Consider the following 23,169-nt stretch of genomic DNA (forward strand, 5'->3'; position numbering starts at 1 on the left):
TTATACATGGACTGTACACTAGATGACATTACTGAATCAATGTTTACAATTTCAGGTAGGATAATGGTATTGTGGTTATGTAGGAGAATGTCCTTAATTTTAGGAGATAAATGTTGAAGAGTTTAGAGGTGAAAACTCGTGATGTCTGCAATTTACTTTCAAATGATTCAGAAATACAGATCTGAATATTAATGAGTATAAAATACAGATTTATATTTCTGAATATAGATATGTTTCTGTATTTCTGGATATAATATATAGATTGCATATATAGATTCTATGTATGTATGTTTAAATATATATATCCATATGTTGGTGGGAGGAGAAAGCCAATGTAGCAGAATGTTAACAATCAGAGAACCTAAATGGAGAATATATGAAACTTGATATTTTTCAAAATAAAAAGTTGGAGGAAATCAGTAAGAAAAGAATACATACCATGGCAGTTCTAGACTTGATAAACCAGTCAAATCTAAACTGAGGAGCATTCCGAACACACTGTCTTAATTCTTCATACACGTTTTCTCTATCAAAGCCCATTTTGTGTAACATACAAATCAAGAATCTATCTTCTTCCTCAGTATAGTTCTTTCCTTTGCTGGTTCCATACTGAATACGTAACTGATGAAATGGAGCCTTGTATCTTGCTATCTGTGGATTTAAACAAAACAGTGCTTTTAACTAAGTGTGCAACAATAATAAATCAAAGCTAATTCTCATTTAATCATCAATTAAAACAATCTATTGGTAATTTGACAACTATGAAATATAGTACTTTGGCATCCAGGGCTTTCTTGATACTGATCCTTCGTTGAATTCTTGCTTCTCCACGTTCAATTTGAGCCATAATTTTCTCAATGTCCTGTAATTCATTGCAACGTTCCCAAAATACAGCTGAAAAACAGAATTATTACTTTGTAATTCTATCATCTTAACCAAATTAATCCAAGGAACTGAAGAATAAAGAATTAACAGGAAAGGAAGGACACAGTGAACTTACACTGTATTTAAGTGTAAATTTAAAATTAAGATTCAGATTCATCTGTATGGCATATGTTCAATTATGAAATAACCCTAAGGGGTAATAAATGAGGAGTATTAAATACCTCTTTTCATTTAAAAGTAAGATCTCAACAAGATTTTAGGTTAGCGATTTTCCTTTCATAAAATATTATGGAGTTTTTAATTATCCATCCCAAATGACTAGAATTTCAAAAGATATTACAGATACTGATTTAAGCTATGCATATATGTTTGGTGCCTTCTATATAATGTTTGAATAAAGTATAAAGTGAAACAGAAGAGAGAGTGGTCATATGAACGTAGAGAATATAGCTTCCTAGTAGCAGAAACAGAAATGAAACCATTATGAACAGGACAATCAAACTTCCTATAAGGCAGCAATTTCTACTGAAACTGTTATTTCACTTTTGGAACCACTCATTCTTACAAGATTTCCAGTGACATATATAGCTTGTTGTTTAAACTTACTTGGAATAGCCTTTTCTCTTAAAAAAAAGCCAAATCACCCAAATTTTATAAATGAGCTAAATAATCTGGCTGCATTAATATGTCACATCTTATGACTTGAGGGCCTTCTAATGATATATTCTACATTCTCAATTTTTTTTTCATTTGGAGTCTACCAAGAAAGGAATGTTAGTACTCTGATTTTTGTAAGTTCCTGTGTTCATTTATTCATTTTCTCACTTATTCATTCAACACATATTTAAATGCTTCCTATATATAAGATACTCATGAACAGCCAATGGTACATATTTCTTCTTTTACTGCAACTAACTACATAAATTCATTCAAATCTCCCCATCCTCTGTCATGGCCCCAGTTAAGCTGTCCCAAGCAGGAACATCTGACATGATATCCTTTTTAATCATTTTTTTTCTTGCAACTCCATACACACTGATGCTATCTCACTCTTCCTACCTCTTGAAGAAAATTCTACTTTAGAAAATCTCTCTGCGCATATGCTTTTACACTGTTTTCATTCAACTCCTGCTGCTAAAATTCTCTATTTTTTCCCTCCTTAAGCCCCCAAATACCCTAAACTTATGTGATAAAGTCTAGGAGCAGTAGTAATGTTCCGCTGGTATCAAAAAAAAAAGGACATTCATGGACCTGATCTTATGCTACACGAAATAAAAACTCAACATAATTCATCTCTAAAATCCCTGGCAATCACCAGAAGACCTTGTCAGATTTCCAAAATAAAAAAATATGTATCTATTCTCTAATTAAACATGGATTTCTTCAAGTACGAGTGCTAAACATAGACTAAAAGTTGTACCTAGTCTGCGTTAATCTTTGGCATATTAGTACTGTAACGTTTCCTCCCTACTATTCTACACTGCAAAAATAAGGAATTTCAGTTGTTAGGCAAAAAGGGCTTTGAGGGCTACATACCTTGTAACATTGCTTCTATGGGAAAAACTGCCCTAGATTCTCTACAGCTGATACTCAGACTAAATTTGACAGCTCAACCTAATTGGAGAAACTTCTTATGTTCTACATAAAGAAAACTTACTAGGCACATTTACTTATTTTTAATAAGATTTCTTTTCAGAAATCTGAAGTTGGATGCTCTGTGACATGGAAATTAGTATTAACTCCATGCGCTTCAGCAGGTAATCTACTTCTGGTCAACACCAAAAACACAGCTGAGTAAGAGAGCAAGCTGATTCCAGGAGCAATCAACATATTTATTCAAGCAGTCTTTTTATATCTATTCTAGTCTGCTTGGAGTTAATGGAATCCACATGACCTGCCTGGACCAAACTGGAATCCTGAGAGTATTTGAGGATCTAAAAGGGCCTGATTAGAATTCTCTATTTCAAGGACAACCTAGAAAGAAACTAATTCAGTCCACTGAACTGAAGTCTCAGACTTGACTTGCCCAGAAGATGACCAAATTCCAGAGGTGGGAATGCGGGCATTTTACCAATGCTCATCCAATAGCTACCCTTGTGTTATCAGTGCTATACTTGGCTCTATTAGCCAACTAGTAAGGATGATAGCAATCTGTTTTGATGAATCTTAACTTTCATAGAAATACAATTATATTTTATACTTTCACCTACATTTTATTCATAAGAGTCTAAAAGTCTCTGAACAAAGGTACAATTAAATTGACACTAAAGAAAATACATAAGGTTACAATTAAACGCCATTTCTGAAGTTGTATACAAACCTGAATACTCCATGACCTCCTCAGGGGATTTGCCTTCCACCTCTCGAGCTATGTTATCAATGTCATCTCTTCCATACTTCTCATTAGCTTTAATAAACTGGTTAAAATCTCGCTTAGTCCAGTTTGTGAATCCCTGTGAACAAAAAATTAAGCACCATCAACAAAGGTTAAATTAACAAATCAAACTATTGTTCTATTCAGTTCTATACAATGACACATTTAAAATAGTTTCAAAGACTTAATATTTGCCTCCTTATAAAATCCCAGTTTTTTTATGTTGGAATCAAAAGTTGAGTTAGAGTTACTGTAAAAATAACTGCTTTTCTATCATGAAGACAAGGTACTTCTCTCCAGGTACTAAAAACTGACTTAGAGCTCCAATATACTGTGTAGTTTAAAATTCCATATTTTACAGATGCCAAGTACATTAAAATACAAATGCATTAAAATAAAAATGCCAATATAAATGCTGAAGGCCTGATACTCCAGTACTTTGTTTTTTTTCACAGACCTGTCCCCATGTAAATTAAGTAAAAAATGTGGATACATTAAATCAAAAAGACACATGAAGGGGAAAAAAAAGAGACTGCAGAAAAATTTTTGTAGCTCTTTATATCATTCTAAGAAACTGTGAATAAATAATTTCTGTTCAAATTATATTCATAAATAGAATGCCTATCAACAGAATTTTATTGGGCCCACTCAATTTCTTTCCTAAAAGATAGAACAGTTTGACCAATCAGTGTTTTAAGTCTCTTTGGTATTTATTAGCATGTCTCTGAAGTCACAAAACCAAAAATTTGTTTTCCACTCCTTACGTCCCAAGCCACGTAAATGTGATACTCTCGACGGTGCAAAACTCTGTCCCTAGCCTTTAGCTGATAAAGATTTCCGATGACCCCACATTTTGTTCCTTTGTACTCCTATGACTTTTTTAAAGATTAATAATTTAGGGCAGTAGAAAAAGATGATTAAAGATGACTTCAACTACTGGGAGGGGCAAAAAAATTGATTTTGTTTATAATTACAAACTAAAGCAATTTCTCATTTGAGACTATATTTTCACAGGAGGTTGTGCATTCATAATATACTGCAAGCCAAGTAACATTTAAAGACCATAACTTTATTTTTGTGTTCAGGAAATAAATTTTGAAAATAAAACATGAATATTTAAATGTTTTATTTTATTCTGTGGTAAGTCCTAATATTCAACCAGCTGCAATTATATTTTCAAACTAAACTTTGTCTTCCAGGCATTTGGCTCAAAAACTTATGAGTATAATTTATAAAAATTCATTTAATAAAATCACCTTATAACAAAAAAACTATATAATAAATAAGATATAAATATAAAAACTATATTTCAATAATTAATGTGGAAAATTTCCTAGCACTGTGCTTTGCATATTGTTCAAAAGAATGTACTGAATGAATAAATCTTGCTGGCAACTTTATACACTAAGGGGGTATCATACTTTGGAAGTAAGCCACTCAAAAAACTCATTAAAGCAACAATGACCAGAAAGCATTAGTATGTTGTTCAAATGGAAATATTCCCTATTTAGTAACTATTGGCTTTTAACTATACAATGAGCATCTTAAAATGTTTCAGAAATTTCTCATCATCATATCACAATTCTTTTCAAGAAAGGATATAAGGCATTTTGAGAATTATAAAATCATTCCATAAAGTTTAGTAGAGTATAATTTCAGAAGAGAGTTCACAATCAATAAAATAAATTTAAATTTGCAAGAATATGCTAGTAATTCTTGTCTTTCAGGATTCATATGTGGATGAACTGACCTTATTATGATTGATAAAATGTATGTCTTATTTCTAACAATTGACACTTATATTGTATATTCATGTATTTTCCATTATTTTGAAAAAAGTGTACTCTATAAAAGGGAGAAAAAAAATAGGGATATTTGGTCTAAATGAACGTTTACAAAATAGCCCTGATTTTGCTGGTGCATCCAATCAGGGTACCAGGCCCATACAACCAAAAGTAATGTGATCTATATTTTCTTTTCTTCTGTTGGTTGACTAAAAGTCCTTCAACCCTTAAAATATTTTACTTGTGTGAGAAGTTTTTCCTTTTCTTCAGTCTCTTCCGGTGTAAGAGGTTCAGCTCCATCAATCTTTTTCTGCTCCTCTCTTTGAGCCACAGCTGGATTTGGGATATCAGGATTCCGTGGGACCTAAAAACCAACAGATGTGTTATGAGTAATCTGTCAAAAAAAGTTAATGAAGGGTGTATATACTCATATCAATATTTAGAGTTATTTCAACAGTAAACAAAATAAAGTCATACCAGAATGACACATGATCTTCTCCACATTTCTACCACCATGATATTACCAAAGTAAAACTGCTCTTAAATGTGCCACATGGTATTTTAGAGTTCAAAGCCCATTGCTAAATGCCACATTATATTCTAGATTTAATTATACTGTGGAACAAAAAGTCCTTATAATATTGTAATATGTGGTAATAATAATCATATGATTATCCCCAACACCAACATTATACAGTAAAATCTCAAGCCCCAGAAACAAACAGTTTGGTAGTGCGAAAAGAGCCCATATTCACCTGGCAATATAGACCAGGGCAGAGAAGTGGCAATGCACCTGAAGATTGCATCCAATGCTCTGATCGGTTCAACGTGCAAAAAGAAAGGAGTGCTTTTATTGCCTGCCGGGGTATGGAAAGAGAGAGCATCTTCACATCAAATGCAAAGACTGAAAGAAGTGACAGAATAAGGAAGCAAAAAAAAAAAAAATAAGAGACTATACATAAGAGGGAAGGGGTAAGCAGAGCACACAAACAGCTGTGATGGGACCCGCAGTCAAGGAAAAAAGACTAAGTAGCAGTGACCAACAGAAAGGATAATGTATACTATACAGCTGTGTATAGTATACAGAGCCGCAATACACCGACAACCGAGAAGAGAGCTCAAGTTCAAAAGACTGAGGACAGAAGCTTAGCTCTCCAAGGAAGCAAGCAGTCAGCCAGTCACCTGTTATCTCAAAACCATAGCCCCAGGGACCTCAGTGTGTCACCGTGAACACAGACAACCCATACAGTTGAGCAGTATGGAGCAGCAGTCACTGTATGGAGTGACAGACCAAGTCACTTGGCGCAAAGCCTCACACCATTTCTATGTGCATCTGCAGTGACAGTGCAGCACGCTGATTTAAGAGGGCAGGTATATAACATGGATAGTACAGTTTATAGTATTCCATTACATGTGAAAAGAAAAGGGTTGACAGCAAGCCTTCCACTACTCGGAATGCCCATCTATCATAAATGACTCATCCTCTGGGGGCATCAGACAGTCGGGGTTTTACTATAATGTAATTGTAATACATATTAGGGTACATTTCTCTCATTGTTATACCTACTTCATAGAGTTTGAAACTACAGCACTGTAACTTAAAAGTAAATATTTTAAAAACTAATGGATCCAATAGTTGTTTAAAAATAAAACCTATTAACTGGGCATAAAAAGGAAATACTGAAAAAATACATTCATTTGTATGTAATCATCAGTATCACACAATCAAATTAGTAAGTATTGACTAAATGTCTATTTTATCCATAGCACTATGACAGGCAATCACTAGAATACAAAAGAAGTAGTGGACATGGTCCTTGCCCACAAAGAGCTCACAACCTAGTTGTGGAGTTCTGAGCTGCACTCTAAGAACTCTAAGGATTTGGGAAGATGGAGAAGAGAGAAAGAATATTCTAGACTGGAGCAGTATAAGCAAAAACAGTGAAGGTAAAACCAGGAAGGAGCATACAGGGTTTATGTTGAGAAGGGTAAGAAACCAGGCCAGGTAGAGACAATTAGAGGGCCTTCTGAAATTACACAGGAAGCAACAGCAAGCCATTGGAGATTTTTCAACAAGGGAGCAAAATGTCAAAATGTAGTGTTTTCACCTGTAGGTCTTGTGCTAGATGGACTGAAGTGGGATAGCGACTAGAGGCAAGAGTACCAGCTAAACTGTCATATTCTAGAAATGAGATATGATCACTTGGCCTAGGATGGTGGCAAATGGAAATGGAAAAGAAGGTGCAAATTAAAAAGGAAATGTAGTCCAGTGATACTCATGATTTAGAATAACTTTTTTCAATGGCTAAATTCCACTTTTAAATTACAAGCACACCAGCAATTCCATTCCTAACATATCTATACAAAGACATTTAGGAGAATGCTTACAGCAGCTTTACTCATAAGAGCCAAAACCAAGAAGACAGCCCAGATGTCCATCAACAAGAGACCAGATAAGCAAACTGTGGTATATCCTTACAATGGAATAGTACTCAGCAATAAAAAAGGAATGAACCACTGATAATGGGACAACATGGATGAATCGCAAAAACATTATGCTAAGTGAGAGAAGACTTACACATAATGTATGATTCCATTTATGTGAAATTCTAGAGAAAAGAAAACTAATCTAGAGAGGAAAACAACACCAGAACAGGGTTGTCTCTGGGGAATGGGTATGGGGATTGATTGGGAAGATGCGCTTTCTGGGGTGACAGTAATGTTCTATGTCTTTATAGTGGCTTCCATTATGTAGGCATATGCATTTGTCAAAACTCATCAAATTGGTACACTTAAGATTTATATATTTCAATATATGTAAATTTTATCTCATAAAAAGAATCAAATATTGAACTATGGCTAATGATATGCATGGTGAAGTGCTTCCAGGTGAAATATACATATGTTTACAACTTTGAAATGCATAAAAAAATAAGAGGGATATCCATTTGACAGAAGACTGGAGCAATGGACAAATAGGTAACAAAGTAAATACAGTAAGATGCAAACTGGAGAATATATGTGGTATATATATGGGTGTTTACTGTACAATTATTTCAACATTTTTCTATGTTTGACATTTTTTCCTAATAAAATGTTGAAAAAAAATCACAGACATAGCTTTAAAAGTTTAATATACCCCTTAAATTGCTGGCCTCAAATTTTAATTGTAATTGAGGGAAACCTCTTCAATCTTAAGATATTTCTCTACCAAATAGCTTCAAACTTTCCACATCCAACAAAGCATACTTTAACCAAATAAAATAATTTCATAAACATCTAATTCATGCCAGAAAATGGATAATGTACCCACCCAAAATAAACTGTTTATTCCTATGTTGATATCCCCAATACTGAAAATTTCCCCCTTGAGCTTTAATAAAAGCAAAATTAGAATATTATATTACTAGATTTTTAGGAGCCACTGTAGACTACTACTTCCACATCAACTGCTCATATTTTTAATACAGCAAAATTTTAGAATGACTTCATTGTTACACTATTTTCATTCTAAAAATTACTCATATAAATAGCTGCTAAAATTTTCAGAATTAGAAATGACTCAAAATTCCTAACTTCCTGTATCTCCTCCTACCAAAAAACTCCTTCTTAATATTTATTATTTTTAAAAGGTTTTTATTATTTTTTACCTCATGAAGTTTTTATCAGCTTTAAACTTCCTACAGTGATAGAGTGATTTCAAAGTGCTATATAAGAATTAAATAGACAAGCTATAGAACCATAGTACTAAACACAGACACGCAGAAGGTCTCTCAAGTACTCACACTGTGTCTATTACTGGTGGCCCTCAGCAACACTTAACAGAGCTATAATATACAAGAAGTTCTCCTTCCAAGGAAACATCTCAATTATTACTTGGATTTCTGGTCAGATCCTAGGGAATTTGTGATTAAGAGCTACATTCCATGGAAAAGTGAAAAACTTTTCTTGCTCTTGTTTCTTAGGAGTTTCAGCAAGCATTTCACAGAAATATGGAATATTGAATTAAATGTGACAACATACAAAGTGAAAGCAGTAACCTTAAATCAGCTCGCTGTATTTCGAGTTTCACCACAGCAAAACAGGTGGCCCATGATGACACATTACCAAAACTCACAAAGATTACAGAACTTGCTGCATTTGTCAAATGTTTATACCCACCCCTAAAGAATTTTTTACTAAAGATATATGTTAGAATGTTCTACAGCTTTCTTCAGCTTCTAATATGGTAACTCTTTCACTTCAGGTCTTAGACTCAATGGGATTTCTGGATACTATGGATTCTTTCAGTTCTGCAATTGAAATTTCAATTTAGTCACCTTCTTCCAATAGAAAGATTTTAGTGAACAAGTGACTAAAAGCATTAAAGTAACTCCTTTAAGTCTCAAGAGCAATGGAGCTTCTGAATATGTCTAACTTGCAACAACGTCGAAGCTTAGACAGCAGGGAAAATTGGCACATAATGCACTGCTATCCACCAAGTGGTTAAGGCAAAACAAACAAATACTTCTATCAGCCTCAAATAAAACAAAACTCTTTGATTCCAGATCTTATTATCAGCAATATTGCTGTGACCTTGCTATGCTGAATACAGAGGGGGAAAAACAAAACAGAGAATAAAAATGCAAATAAGCAGGCCTTGGGGAAAAATGCTATTTACCAATTGCTTCATACCTACTGGGCCCCTCACCAGCCATGCTCCCAATCACTACAGAATGCGACGGTGGGGACTCAAAATGTACAAAAAGGTACCATGCACCACCGTGCTCCCAGCTACAGACAGCACCTCTCTCCCCTGAGCTAACAATCATTTAAGCAAAAAGGGGGAAAGAAGTCCCTTTTTGAGACCCTACCTGTGCATAGAGAATACCAGGAAACTCCACTACAGCAGTCCTGTGCATCTGAGAACTAACTATTGCTCCATTCACTTTGTGGCTAGGGTGAGTTTTCTGGAGGTTTAGTAGAGGGGAAAGTCAATGCTAGGTATGCTTGAGAAGATATGCCCAACACTTATCAGTATCACATCATCCTTTACAGGAAGCTTTTGCAGATGATTAACATGCCATGCTCATCTGTCTATACAGTCGGCCCTCCGTATCCGTGGGTTCTACATCCATAGATTCGAGCAACCTCAGATCAAAAATATCCAGGAAAAAATTTCAGAAAGTTCCATAGAGCAAAACTTGAATTTGCCACACGTGGCAACTATTTACATAGCATTCACATTGTATTTATACCTATTTACATAGCAATTACACTGTGTTAGGTATTATAAGTAATAGATGATGTAAAATATATGGGCAGATTTGCATAGGTCACATGCAAATACTACACCATTTTATATAAGGGGCTTGAGTATCCACGGATTGTGGTGTCTGTGGGGGCTTCTGGAACCAATGCCCCGCAGATACCGAGGGACAACTGTACTCTTAACTCAAACACAAAACCCACCCAATTCAAGCACCCACCTTAGCTCAGGTCTGTAGCCCCTGGTAAAGAATGGAAGAGACAAGGTTCAGAAAGAACCAACATCCATAACGTATTCTTCTTTGTCTTGTAAATTCTCAGCTAAGTATGCATACGGAGGGTCAAGGCAAGTCTTAAGACAATATAAAGGCAATCCAGGATGGGGCTGAGGAGAACACAGGGCTAGTTGTGGGGTGGTAGGGGCTCGACTCTCTTTCCATCCTCACCGCGACCACCACACTCTGAGCCACCACCAGCTCCTCATCTTCACCCTGAAGCAGCCTCCTGGCTGGTTTCCTTGGAGAAACTCAACATTCTCTGTATTGCAGGTAGTGATTTTTAAAAATGTAAATCTAATCAAACTCTACCACTTACAAGCTGTTTGATCTTGAATTAAATTACTCAGGGCAAATTACTGAACCTCTCTATGCCTCAGTTTCCCTACCTGTAAAATAGGTATGGAGTTCCACAGCTCCTAGGAGGATAATGAGCTAATCATTTTAAACAACTAAGAAGAATAAGCAACATAAGTAAGGACTAAGTAAGTATCTGCTGTTATGATTTCGTCACCCGCCAAACCCTCTGCCTTAAAAATATCTCAAAGGTTTTCCTTTACTCTAAAGTTCAACCTAATTAGTATGACCTATAATTAATGTTCAGTGGTCCACATGATCCGACTCAACCCGTTCACCAGTTTCATCTCAGGTCATTCTCCTCCTCACCACTCCCGAGCAGCACTGGCCTTCTTTCAGTTTCTCAAGGGACAATCCCCCTTCCTACCACAACATCTTTGTACCTGTGGCTCCCCTACCTGAGTGCATCTCTCCCACACTTCACTTGGCCAATTCCTGTGCATCTTTCTTGATTTCAGCTTAAATGGTGATCCTTAGGGTCCCCCTCCCTGATCTCCCAATCCACATTAGATATCCAGAGTGTAACCTGGTTACACTCCCTCAAAGCACCCTTTGTAAACTCTGAAAACAAATAACATCTCTACTCTGTACTATCAGTTTAATGTCTGTCTCCTCTATTAGAATGTAGGTTTCATGTGCTGAGGAATGCTATCTGTCTTAATCTGCCAGTTTATCCTCCGAGCTTGGTATGGGACCTGGCACAGGGGGGCACTCAATAAATATGCATTAAATGAAAAACAGCCCTCCTTTCACCCTGACTCACTCTTCTGTCACTCTTCTCGGGGAAGAGAGGAAGGGAAAACAGTAAGGTGCCATGGCGTGGGTCCCACGCCATCTTCCCTCTCCTCATTCATGCCTGTCCTCTCTTCTCACACCTTTCTCCTTCCTATCACCTTTCACAGCTGTCCCTTCAGCCCTCCCTCTCCTAAAGTTTCCTCTCCCCTCCATCTCCTTCCAGGTGGTCACCACCCAAACGTCAGGTAAGACCCCACCCCCAACCACAAACTGAGTGTAATGAAAGGCACTGTTTAGATTAAAATCAGAGCCAGGATGAGAATGTGGTGGGTACGGTATTATCACAGGGAACAGAATTTCAGTATCTCCAAAGAAGGAGCATAAACAGTTATATTAGCAGAGATGATTTGTTTATTGCTGCTACTTGACTACCACTTGGCTCACCTCCCAAACAACATGTCAAACCACTGTAAACACAGTCCTTATTTAGGACTGCAGAAAGAAGCAGGGTTATGTAACATGCAGAAATAGCCCAGAACGTCTGAGTGGAAAGAGCATAGCACTTGCACGCTGAGAACCTGTGTTTGAGACCAGCACCCTTGGCAACTCTGTTAGCTACCTGACCTTGAACAGCCATTAAACCTCTCTGAACTTCAGTTTCCTCACCTACTATATGGAGGTGATAATAACATCTATCTCACAGGGTTTCTTAGAAATCAAATGAACAATGTGGTAAAATATTTCTTCATTTATAAAATGCTCTACACAGATATTTGGTTGATTACTAACTGAGGTCTAACATTTCAATTTCATTCTCCTTTCAAGTCTCAGCAGTAACAATTAATAAAAATAACAGAAATAATGACCTAAACTTAAAATTTTTTCTAATCCTTAGTGAGTATATATATATATATATACACATATTTATCTCATGAAATCTTATTAACTACCCTATTAACTTTACCATTTTTATTTTACATCGTGAACCTGTAACTTGCCTGTTTCTTCTAACATATTGCTGTTTTCATTTTCTTTGAAACTGGTTTTATGCCTGGTCTCAATGTTCAACCATGGTTCATTTTACTCTTCTACAACTTCCTAAGAGGGATTTTATCCAGTCCTTTTGGTTAAATACATTTAAATTTAATCATATTTCCTTAACCAGATTATAATTAACCACTTATATTCACTGTAAGTCTCTTATTCTTATTTATATATATTTCCACTAATATTCACTCTAACTTTCTTGTCCCTATTTATATATGTCTAAACTTTGGCACATAAATAGCAAGCAAAGGCTTTTTGCTCTACTTCAAATGACAACTCTCCAACTCTGGACAAATAGTAGAAACACTCTAGAGATCCACTTGGTTCCAAAATACTAACTAACTAAATATCTTATACATGTGGAGCTTTTCTAGGCACATTACAGCTACTAATCAAAATAACTGGCTATAGTTCCACTTGTGATAAAGGTTCACAAAATACTGTTTAAAACGTAACTTCCAATTCATAAAATACAAATCTTCATCAAGTTATAAGTGTTAACAGTTTTACAATTTTGTTCATACTATTGATTATTACACCTTTGGTCATCCTTTTCCATTCACTAGAAAGTCAATTTCATCATATAGAAATAACCTGGTATGCCCAATCTCTTCATGTGATAGCTTTAGTACAACAAACATTAAATTTCACTCACTATAAATGATTCCTATCTACCTATATAAATAAGAATTTTGAATTCCAAAAGGTCATTTGAAAATTATATAATTCATTATCTTGTTTATCATTATTTTAACACCTAAGTGATCGCAACCTACTAACCACCAACAGGGCTTTCATCAATCTATGAGCAATAAACACACAAATACTATTTCTGGGTCATTTTGAGGAAAATAATAAAAAATTTCCTATCATCTATAATACATTCACTTCCAATTAAACACATACCTGTTGTTCATTCTACATATTCTTTGAGCACTTGAACACTAGCATTATTAAAATAATATGTTATTATTACTATTTTCAAATATTAGACAATTCTCCTTTAATCCCATTTAGTGATGATGCTACTGGTGATTGGGCAGTCTGATGCTTTACTTCTAGTTAAACCTCCTCTTTGGTTTTAAAAACACCACTATTTTGATTTACTCTTAGGTTCATTCACATTAAAATGGAACGCTTCCTAGTCTAGTTCAAAAGATTATATTCGTTTAAAAGATTATATTATGCTAATCTAAAAAACTGAAAAATTACCTTATAGCCTATTGTCTTCCTATAGTAAAGAATTTCCTTTTCAAGGAGCTCAAATAAGCGTGGTGGGAAAAATTGAAAATCCTGAACATTTGGCTGTTTTGGAGGTCGTGGAGCCTGTGGAGGAAAAAATGCATTTTATATATATATTTGTTTCCAGTATATGAAGTGAACATACTTATCTTTTTAAATTTCTTTTCTATATAGAAAAATAAATACAATGGAATCCATTTATATGGCTGAGCCATGTCAAGTACTTTTCTGTACTGTTGCTGTATTTTAGGGACTAAGATGTAGCATTAATATAAGGAAATCTCAATCAGAGACCATGTTACATGAGAATTCTGCTGTAGGACATAAACCCTGGCCTCATACTGTTTTACCTTTGGAATCTTTGGCTCGCTGACGCGTAATGCCTCTCTGAAGTAGGCGTCCACCGCATAGTTCGCTTTGCGTTCTCGTTTGGGAGGTTCAATCCATTCCACCATTCCAAGCTATATACAGAAACAAGAATGAGGATTTTAATTACTCCAAACTGTTTTATAAAAGTCAAGCACATCAAGGTTGTAGAAGCGAGAGAAAATCAAAGCCATTAGGAAGAATCAAAATTTGCTTTATAAAACTCTAATTAGAAAAGGTACATGCACCTCAATGTTGACAGTAGCACTATTTACAATAGCCATTGTAATGACACTGAAATAACCCAAGTGCCCATCAACAGACGACTGGCTTAAGAAGATGTGGTATACAGATACACTGGAATATTACTAAGCCATAAAAAAGAATGAAATATTGGCATTTGCAGCAAAGTGGATGGACCTAGAGAATATTATACTTAGTGAAGTAAGACAGAGAAAGACAAATACTATATGATACCACTTATATGTGGAATAAAAATAATACAAAGGAATCTATATACAAAACAGAAACAGACTTCACAGACAGAAAACTTATGATTACCAAATGAGAGAGGGAGGGAGGGAGGGATGAATTAGGAGTATGGGATTAACAGATACAAACTACTATATATAAAATAGATAAGCAACAAGGATTTACTGTATAGCACAGGAAATTGTGTTCAATATCTTGTAATGACCTATAATGGAATATAATCTGAAAAAGTAACTGAATCACTTTATTATATACTCGAAACTAACCCAATATTGTAAATCAACTATACTCCAACTTAAAAAAAAACTTAACAAAAACAAAAACTTACTTTATATGTCACAATTATACATACTAAATTCCAAAGCTCTGCACTGTATACCAAGTTTAGGTGCAAGTACAAGGATAGTTTTATTTTTCTTTTTTTTTTTAAGTAATGGTGCCATTCTATTTGACCTTATCTGCAGGTTGTATTCTAACCTTGGTATATCAAGAGCGGATGATAAGCTAAGATGACTAGAATGGTTACAAACCTATAAATTCTCAGTGTCTAGAGAAGTAAAGACTAAAGACAAACAAAATAGTGGCATCCACATATGTAAAAGCCTATCAAATAGGAAAAAATCAGTTCTTTGTTGATTCATGAGATTAAAACCAACGTGGAAAGTCAAAGGGAAGTAGACTGCCACTCGTTTCTGAGAACCAGAGAACATAAAACAGTGAAATGAAATATCCTGAGAGGAGTAAGAGTCCCAACATGATCACATTCGAACAGAGGCTAGATAACTGTCCTAGAAGCTATAGGTGAGATTTCTTAATTACAAAAAAGGTTAGATTAATTAAGGTCTCTTTTAATGCTAAGATTCCATGAGATATACTCACATACAGTATAATGTGAGTTTACGTAAAATGAGAAATACCCAGCACAGTGAAATGAGTTCTGTTTTGTTTTTCCCCTCAGAAGGATTAATGCGAGATGATAGTAATGGAAAAGATATTTTTACATAACCAATATTTTATTTGTCTCAATTGGAGTGAAAATAATAATAAATTAACTTTCTAGAAGTAATGTATTTGGCCATTTAACTTACACTTGCTTGAAAGTCTAGGTATTCAAATTTGAAGTATTAGAGGCCAATTAATGAACTTGCAAAACAGAATAAATCATGCTGAATTACTTTGTTTCAGATAAAGTACATTAACACAAACTTATTCAGATTAATTTATTCAGAATCAGTGTCACTTATGACTTAATTCACAAGGTATGGTTATAAAGTAGTGCAACTGGTTCAACAAATCATATATGAAAATCTACCTCATTGTGCAATTCCCATAATATCTATGAACAATATTCTTTCAGGTTTTCAATTCTCTTCAAAAGATAATATGAACTTATTTTAAGAACCTATCTAGAAAATACAGAAAGACATAAATATAATCTCAACTCAGAATATTCAGAAAAATTCTGATCTAATGAGGCATTCAATTATAAAAGCACAAGTCATCATTTTGTTATTAGTAAAATTTCCATATATCTGTACATCATTATTTTGCTAGAATTATAAGCACAGGAAAACCTGCTTTATTAAAAATAGACAATTGTAAAATGATTATAAATCAATAAAAAATGTTAAAAAAATTTTAAAAAAAGTTTTCCCAATGTCCATGATAATAGAGGAATAAAGTTGTTTTTTCTCTGAAAAAAAATAGATATTTTACTAAGCCTAATTTTCTTCTAAGAATGTAGATAAGAAGCTCCACTGATATTTAGATTCTTCGCTGTTTGATATTTTCCACTTTATAAAACACTCAAAACCAATAAGCCCACAGGAGTAACTGTAAAATTAATAAAATTTGTATCACATAATGAGATCTAAAAAGCATATTAGGAAGGCAGTTTCTACCCTGTGCATGCAGGCTATCACCTCATCAGAATAAACCATAAGTAGTCTGAATTAAGGTTATGGATAGAATAATCAGATAGATTTTGGTCAGATACTAAAACCTAACCAGAAATAACGGTAACAAAGTATTATCAGCATACTAGTTGCAATGCAAACTAAAATGGCTGACCTCTCACTTTTCAGTAAAATCAATACCCAAGAATAAGCTTTTTTAGTGTTAATAAAATTTATTCTGCCAGTTAAAAAATAACAGCTTTATAGAACAATTTGAGTAACAAAATTAAAATGAAAGAATTGCATTATTAACTCAAAAAATAAAATAAATATCCTTAAGCCCATGCTGATATAAATAAACGAGTGCATAAATAAAATGGGGAGAAAGGACAGATCTTCCCTACAGAAAAATTCCAATTAATAAATGTAGATGGAATGAAGGAAACACAAGCCATTAGGTAAACACCACAATAATAACTATTGCAGGCAAACTCCACCAAAAGATGCTAAAACCAGTGGGTAAAAGTTTGAGGAGTATCTCCCCCAAGATATTTATCAATTACAATGGGAAAAATGGTAACTCTACAATGGAAAAACCCAGCAGACACCACCTCAACTAAGTGATTAAGGTTAACATCCCCAGTAACATGACATAGTGACATCGTATGCTCCCTGGTAGGATGTACTGAAAAAGACGTAATATCCCTTCCAAGGCATTCTTGCCAAAAATGTACAACCTCAATCAAATCATGAGAAAATGTCAGACAAACCCAAAGTGAGAGAGAAACTACAAGACAACTGACCAATACTTTTCAAAAGTGTCAAGGTCATGAAAGACAAAGAAAGCCTGAGAACTGTCACCGATGAGAAGAGACCAAGGAGACACACCAACAAAATGCAATGTGGGTCAAGAGAATGAGAAGACAAACCACAGACTGGGAGAAAGCGTTTGCAAAACACACATCTGATAAAGGACTGTTATCCAAAATATACAAAGAACTGTTAAAACTCAATAATAAGAAAATCACCAACCTGATTTTAAAATGGGCAAAGGATCTGAACACATACCTCTTCAATGAAATATACAGATGGCAAATAAGCAAATGAAAAGATGTTCAACATCATATGTCATCAGTGAAATGCAAATTAAAACAAAGATATAGTACTACACACCTACTAGAATGGCAAAAATCCAGAACACTGACAACACCAAATGCTGGAGAGAATGTGGAGCAACAGGAACTCTCATGCACTGCCCACAAGAATGCAAAAACAGTATGGCGACTTTCAGACAAGTTGGCAGTTTCTTACAAAATTAATCACCTTTTTTATTGACGTATAGTCAGTTTACAATGTTGCGTTTAATTTCTGGTGTACAGCATAGTGACATTTGTGTGTGTGTGTGTGTGTATTCCTTTTCATATTCTTTTTCATTATAGGGTATTACAAGGTATTGAATTTAGTTTCCTGTGTTATACAGTAGGACATTGCTGTTTATCTATTTTACATGTAGTAGTTAGTATCTGCAAATTCCAAACTCCCAATTTATCCCTCCACCCTTCTTTCCCCCGCTAACCATAAGTTTGTTTTCTATGTCTGTGAGTCTATTTCTGTTTTGTAAATAAGTTCATTTGTGTCATTTTTTAAAAGACACATATAAGTGATATGGTAATTTTCTTTCTCTTTCTGGCTTACTTCACTTAGGATGATGATTGCCAGGTCCAACTATGTTGCTGAAAATGGCATTACTTTATCCTTTTTATGGTTGAATAATATTCCATTGTGTGTGTGTAGTTATATGTATCACATATTCTTTATCCAATCATCTCTCAGTGGACATTTAGGTTGCCTCCATGCCTTGGCTTTTACAAATAGTGCTGCTATGAACACTGGGGTGCATGTATCTTTTTGAATTAAGAGTTCCTTCCAGATATTTATGCCCGACAGTAGGACTGCTGGATCATATAAGTCTATTTTTAGCTTTTAAAGGAATCACCATACTGTTTTCCATAGCAGCTGCACCAAACTACATTCCCACTAACAGTGTAGGAGGGTTCCCTTTTCTCCACAGCCTCTCCAGCATTTATTGTTTGCGGACTTTTTAAATGTTGGCCATCCTGACTGGTGTGAGACGGAACCTCATTGTAGTTCTGATTTGTATTTCTCTGGTAATTAGCAACATTGAGCATTTTCTCATGCACCTAACTGGCCACTTGTATGTCTTCACTGGAGAAATGTTTGTTTAGGTCTTCCACTCATTTTTTGATTAAGTTGTTTTTTTGTTATGGCATTGTATGAGCTGTTTGTATATTCTGGAAATTAAGCCCTTATCAGTTGCATCATTTGCAAATATTTTCTCCCATTCCATAGGTTGTCGTTTTGTTTTGCTTATGGTTTCTTTTGCTGTGCAGAAGCTTATAAGTTTAATTAGGTCCCATTTGTTTGTTTTTGCTTTTATTTCTATTGCCTGGGTGGACTGCCCTAGGAGAGCAGTGCTAAGACTTATGTCAGAGAAGGTTTTCGTATGTTTTCTTCTAGGAGGTTTATAGTGTCTCATGTCATGTTTAAGTCTTTAAGCCATTTTGACTTTATTTTTGTGTATGGTGTGAGGGAACATTCTAACTTCAATGATTTACATTCGACTGTCCAGCTTTCCCAACATCACTTGAAGAGGCTGTCTTTTCTCCATTGTATATTATTGCCTCCTTCACCAAAGATTAATTGATCAGAGATGTGTGAGTTTATTCCTGGGCTCTCTTTTCTGTTCCATTGATCCATGTATCTGCTTTTGTGCCAGTACCACCCTGTTTTGATTACTATAGCTCTGTAGTATTACCTGAAGTCTGAGAGGGTTATTTCTCTAGCTTCATTCTTTTTCTTCAGTATTGCTTTGGCAATTCTGGGTCTGCTCTGATTCAATATAAATTTTAGGATTATTTGTTCTAGTACTGTGAAAAATGTCCTGCGTAATTTGATAGGGATCGCATTAAGTCTGTAGATTGCTTTGGGTACTATGGCCATTTTAACAATATTAATTTTTGCAATCTAAGAGCATGGGATATCTTTCCATTTCTTTAAATCATCTTTAATTTCCTTAATTGGCATTTTATAGTTCTCTGCATATAAGTCTTTCACCTCCTTGGTCAGGTTTATTCCAAAATATTTTTTTGACACAATAAAGTTACACATATTCTTACCATACAATCCAGCAATCGTGCTCCTTGGGATTTAACCAAAGGAGTTGAAAGTCTATGTCCACCCAAAAACCTGCACATGAATGTTTATGGCAGCTTTACTCATAACTACAAAAACTTGGAAGTCATCAGGATGTCCTTCAGTAGATGAATGCATAAATAAACTGTAGTACATCCAGAAAATGGAGTATTACTCAGCACTATAAAGAAATTAGCTATCAAGCCATGAAAAGATATGAAGGAACTTTAAATGCGTATTACTAAGTGAAAAAAGTCAATCAGAAAAGGCTACATACAGTATGATTCCAACTATATGACACTCAGAAAGGGCAAAACTATGGAGATAGTACAAAGATCAATTGCTGCCAGGGGTTAAGGGGAGAGAGGGATTAACAGGCAGCACACAAAGAGTGTTTTTATGGTAGCAAAACTATTCTGGATGATATTATAATGGTGGATACCACTCATTTATACATTTGTCCAAACCCACAGACTGTACAACACCAAAAGTGAACCCTTATTAAACAATGGACTTTGAATGATAATGATGTGTCAATGTAGGTTCCACTGTAACAAACATACCACACTGGTGTGGGATGTTGATAGTGGAAGAGGCTGTGGGGTGTGGGGCAGAAGGAATATGAGAACTCTTTGTATTTTCCACTTGATTTTGTTTTGAACCTAAAACTGCTCTTAAAACTAAAACTCTGCTTTTTAAAAATTGCAAAGTGGGATCCTGGATTATAAACCCTGGAACAGGGAAAGGAAATTAGGAGGAAAACATGTTAACTTCCTGGATTTGATCATTGTACTATGACTAAGTAAACTGTTAATATTAGGGGAAGCTGATGGAGAGGGTGTGGAGGAAAGGGGACTCTCCTATACTGTTGGTTGGAATGTAAACTGGTGGAGCCATTATGGAAAACAGTATGCAGATTCCTCAAAAAACTAAAACTATATGGTATTGGAGGGTGGGAAGGGATAGACTGGGATTTTAAAATTGTAGAATAGATAAACAAGATTACACTGTATAGCACAGGGAAATATACACAAAATGTTATGATAAATCAGAGAAAAAATGTGACAATGAGTGTGTATATGTCCATGAATGACTGAAAAATTGTGCTGAACACTGAAATTTGACACAACATTGTAAAATGATTATAAATCAATAAAAAATGTTAAAAAAAAAAAACTAAAACTAGAGTTGGCATATGATCCAGCAGTCCCACCCCTCAAACTAGAGAAAACTCTAATTTGAAAAGATACAAGTACCACAATGTTCACAGCAGCACTACTTACAGCAGCCAAGACATGGAAGAAACCTAAATGTCCATCGACAGATGAATGAATATATATGATACACAAGATATGGTATATATACGATAGAAAACTATTCAGTCATAAATGAAGAATGAAATAATGCCATTTGCAGCAACATGGATGGACCTAGAGATTATCATACTAAGTGAAGTAAGTCAGACAGAAAGATAAATATCATATCAGTTACATGTTGAATCTAAAATAATGACACAAATGAACTTATTTATAAAACAGAAACAGACTCACAGACATAGAAAACAAACTTATAGTTACAATAAAGGGAAAGGGTGGGAGAGGGATAAATTAGGAGTTTGGGATTAACAGATACAGACTACTATGCATAAAACAGATAAACAACAAGGTCCTACTGTATAGCATACAGAAATATATTCAATATCCTGTAATAAACCATAATGGAAAAGAAAAAAAATAAAGCTTCTAAAATCCTTTTTAAAAACATTAGGGAAAGCTGAGTGAAGGATATATGTGAACTCTGTACTATTTTTTGCAGTAAAGTCTAAAGTCATTTCAAAATTAAAAGTTTTTAAAATTAAAGCCATAATTTTAGTTTAAACAAAATAAACTACCATTTCTTCAAAAAACCTTTATTGTCCATGAAGTATAATATGACAAGGCATTATCTTATAAATGAGACCACCTGTAGCAAAGTCCTTCTGGCATTTAAATAATTATATGTTAACAATATTGTTACTAATACAATTAACACTAAGTGCCACACATTTTGTTCTAATTACTCTATGCTGTAGTTACTACAACCTCCATTTGATAGGTGAAAAAACTGATTACCCAAAGTCACTTAATTAGTGACACAGTTGTGATTCCAGCTTCAGAATCTAGGAACTCAACCACAATCCTATATTGCTTCTCAAAAACAAAAGTAGTGGTAGTAGTAGTAGCAAAAACAGCAAAAATGATAATAATAATAATAATGATAATGATAATAATAATAATAATACAATAACAATAATAAACCAGCAAAATACATTAAAATTAGCCCTTGGATAAGATCATTTTGACCTACATCACTTTCATTGTATAGCAGAGTATTGTAACAGGTAAGTGCCAATGTTTTTACTAATACATAATTGTTATGGAAAGAAATGCTAATCTGAGCATATAATGGTTGAGGGTAAAAAGTTACCTTCTGTTTTTCTCTATAATCTTCTCCTTCAAACTTGTACAAACTTTGTTCAGTGTCCATTCTAAAATTTCTCAGAGAAGACTCTCCCATTTTCTGCAAGCGTTCATTCATCTCTGCAGTCTAAAATTGAATGCATTGAAATTAGAAATTTATCACTGAAGTTACTTATAAAAATCTGTGGATTCTCTACCTTTTTAAAAATCAGTTTCTGACATGAAATATCCAATCTGTTAATTTACAAGGTAAGAATGCAATGCTAACATCAAACTTGAACATAAATTTAATTTGCCCCAAGTATTTTAAATACTTAAATGGTTCTTACAAAATGTTCTCTTTTAGGCTTTTTTTAAAATCTTTTATCATTGAAGATGCAGCCATTACTATTTTAACCATAAAGGCAAACTTGGATTAAACCACATTTTGCACACTAATATGAAACATACTAACACAAGATTGCTCAAAATTCAACATACGGTCTCAGATATATGAAAAGGTGCTCAATATCACTAATCACCAGGGACATGCAAATCAAAGCCACCATGAGATATCATCTCACACCTGTTAGAATGGCTATTACCAAAAAGACAAGAAATAACAAGTGTTAGTGAGGATGTGAAGAAAAAGGAACCCTTGTGCACTATTGGTGGGACTGTAAATTGGTACAGCCACCATGGAAAGCAGTATGGAGGTTCCTCAAAAAAATTAAAAACAGAACTATCATACAATCCAGCAATTCCACTCTTGGATATTTATCTGAGGGAAATAAAGACACTAACTAGAAAAGATACCTG

General features: G+C 34.5%; 1 protein-coding gene across 10 annotated transcripts in view; it reads right to left on the bottom strand.

The window, feature by feature from the left end:
• The window catches only part of SMARCA1 (SNF2 related chromatin remodeling ATPase 1), a 65,541-nt gene that overhangs the window by 13,420 nt on the left and 28,952 nt on the right, over positions 1–23,169 (bottom strand). For all 10 annotated transcript variants that reach the window (XM_015238910.3, XM_006203992.4, XM_072955770.1 and 7 more), the window contains 7 exons: positions 22,379–22,498; positions 14,297–14,407; positions 13,917–14,030; positions 5,285–5,407; positions 3,206–3,338; positions 776–894; positions 439–651 (listed from right to left, as the gene is read on the bottom strand). In XM_015238910.3, the coding sequence (XP_015094396.1) occupies positions 439–651; positions 776–894; positions 3,206–3,338; positions 5,285–5,407; positions 13,917–14,030; positions 14,297–14,407; positions 22,379–22,498 (933 nt within the window). The remainder of the gene's footprint in view (positions 1–438; positions 652–775; positions 895–3,205; positions 3,339–5,284; positions 5,408–13,916; positions 14,031–14,296; positions 14,408–22,378; positions 22,499–23,169) is intronic.

The sequence above is a fragment of the Vicugna pacos genome, chromosome X, assembly GCF_048564905.1.
Source record: "Vicugna pacos chromosome X, VicPac4, whole genome shotgun sequence".
NCBI lineage: Eukaryota > Metazoa > Chordata > Mammalia > Artiodactyla > Camelidae > Vicugna > Vicugna pacos.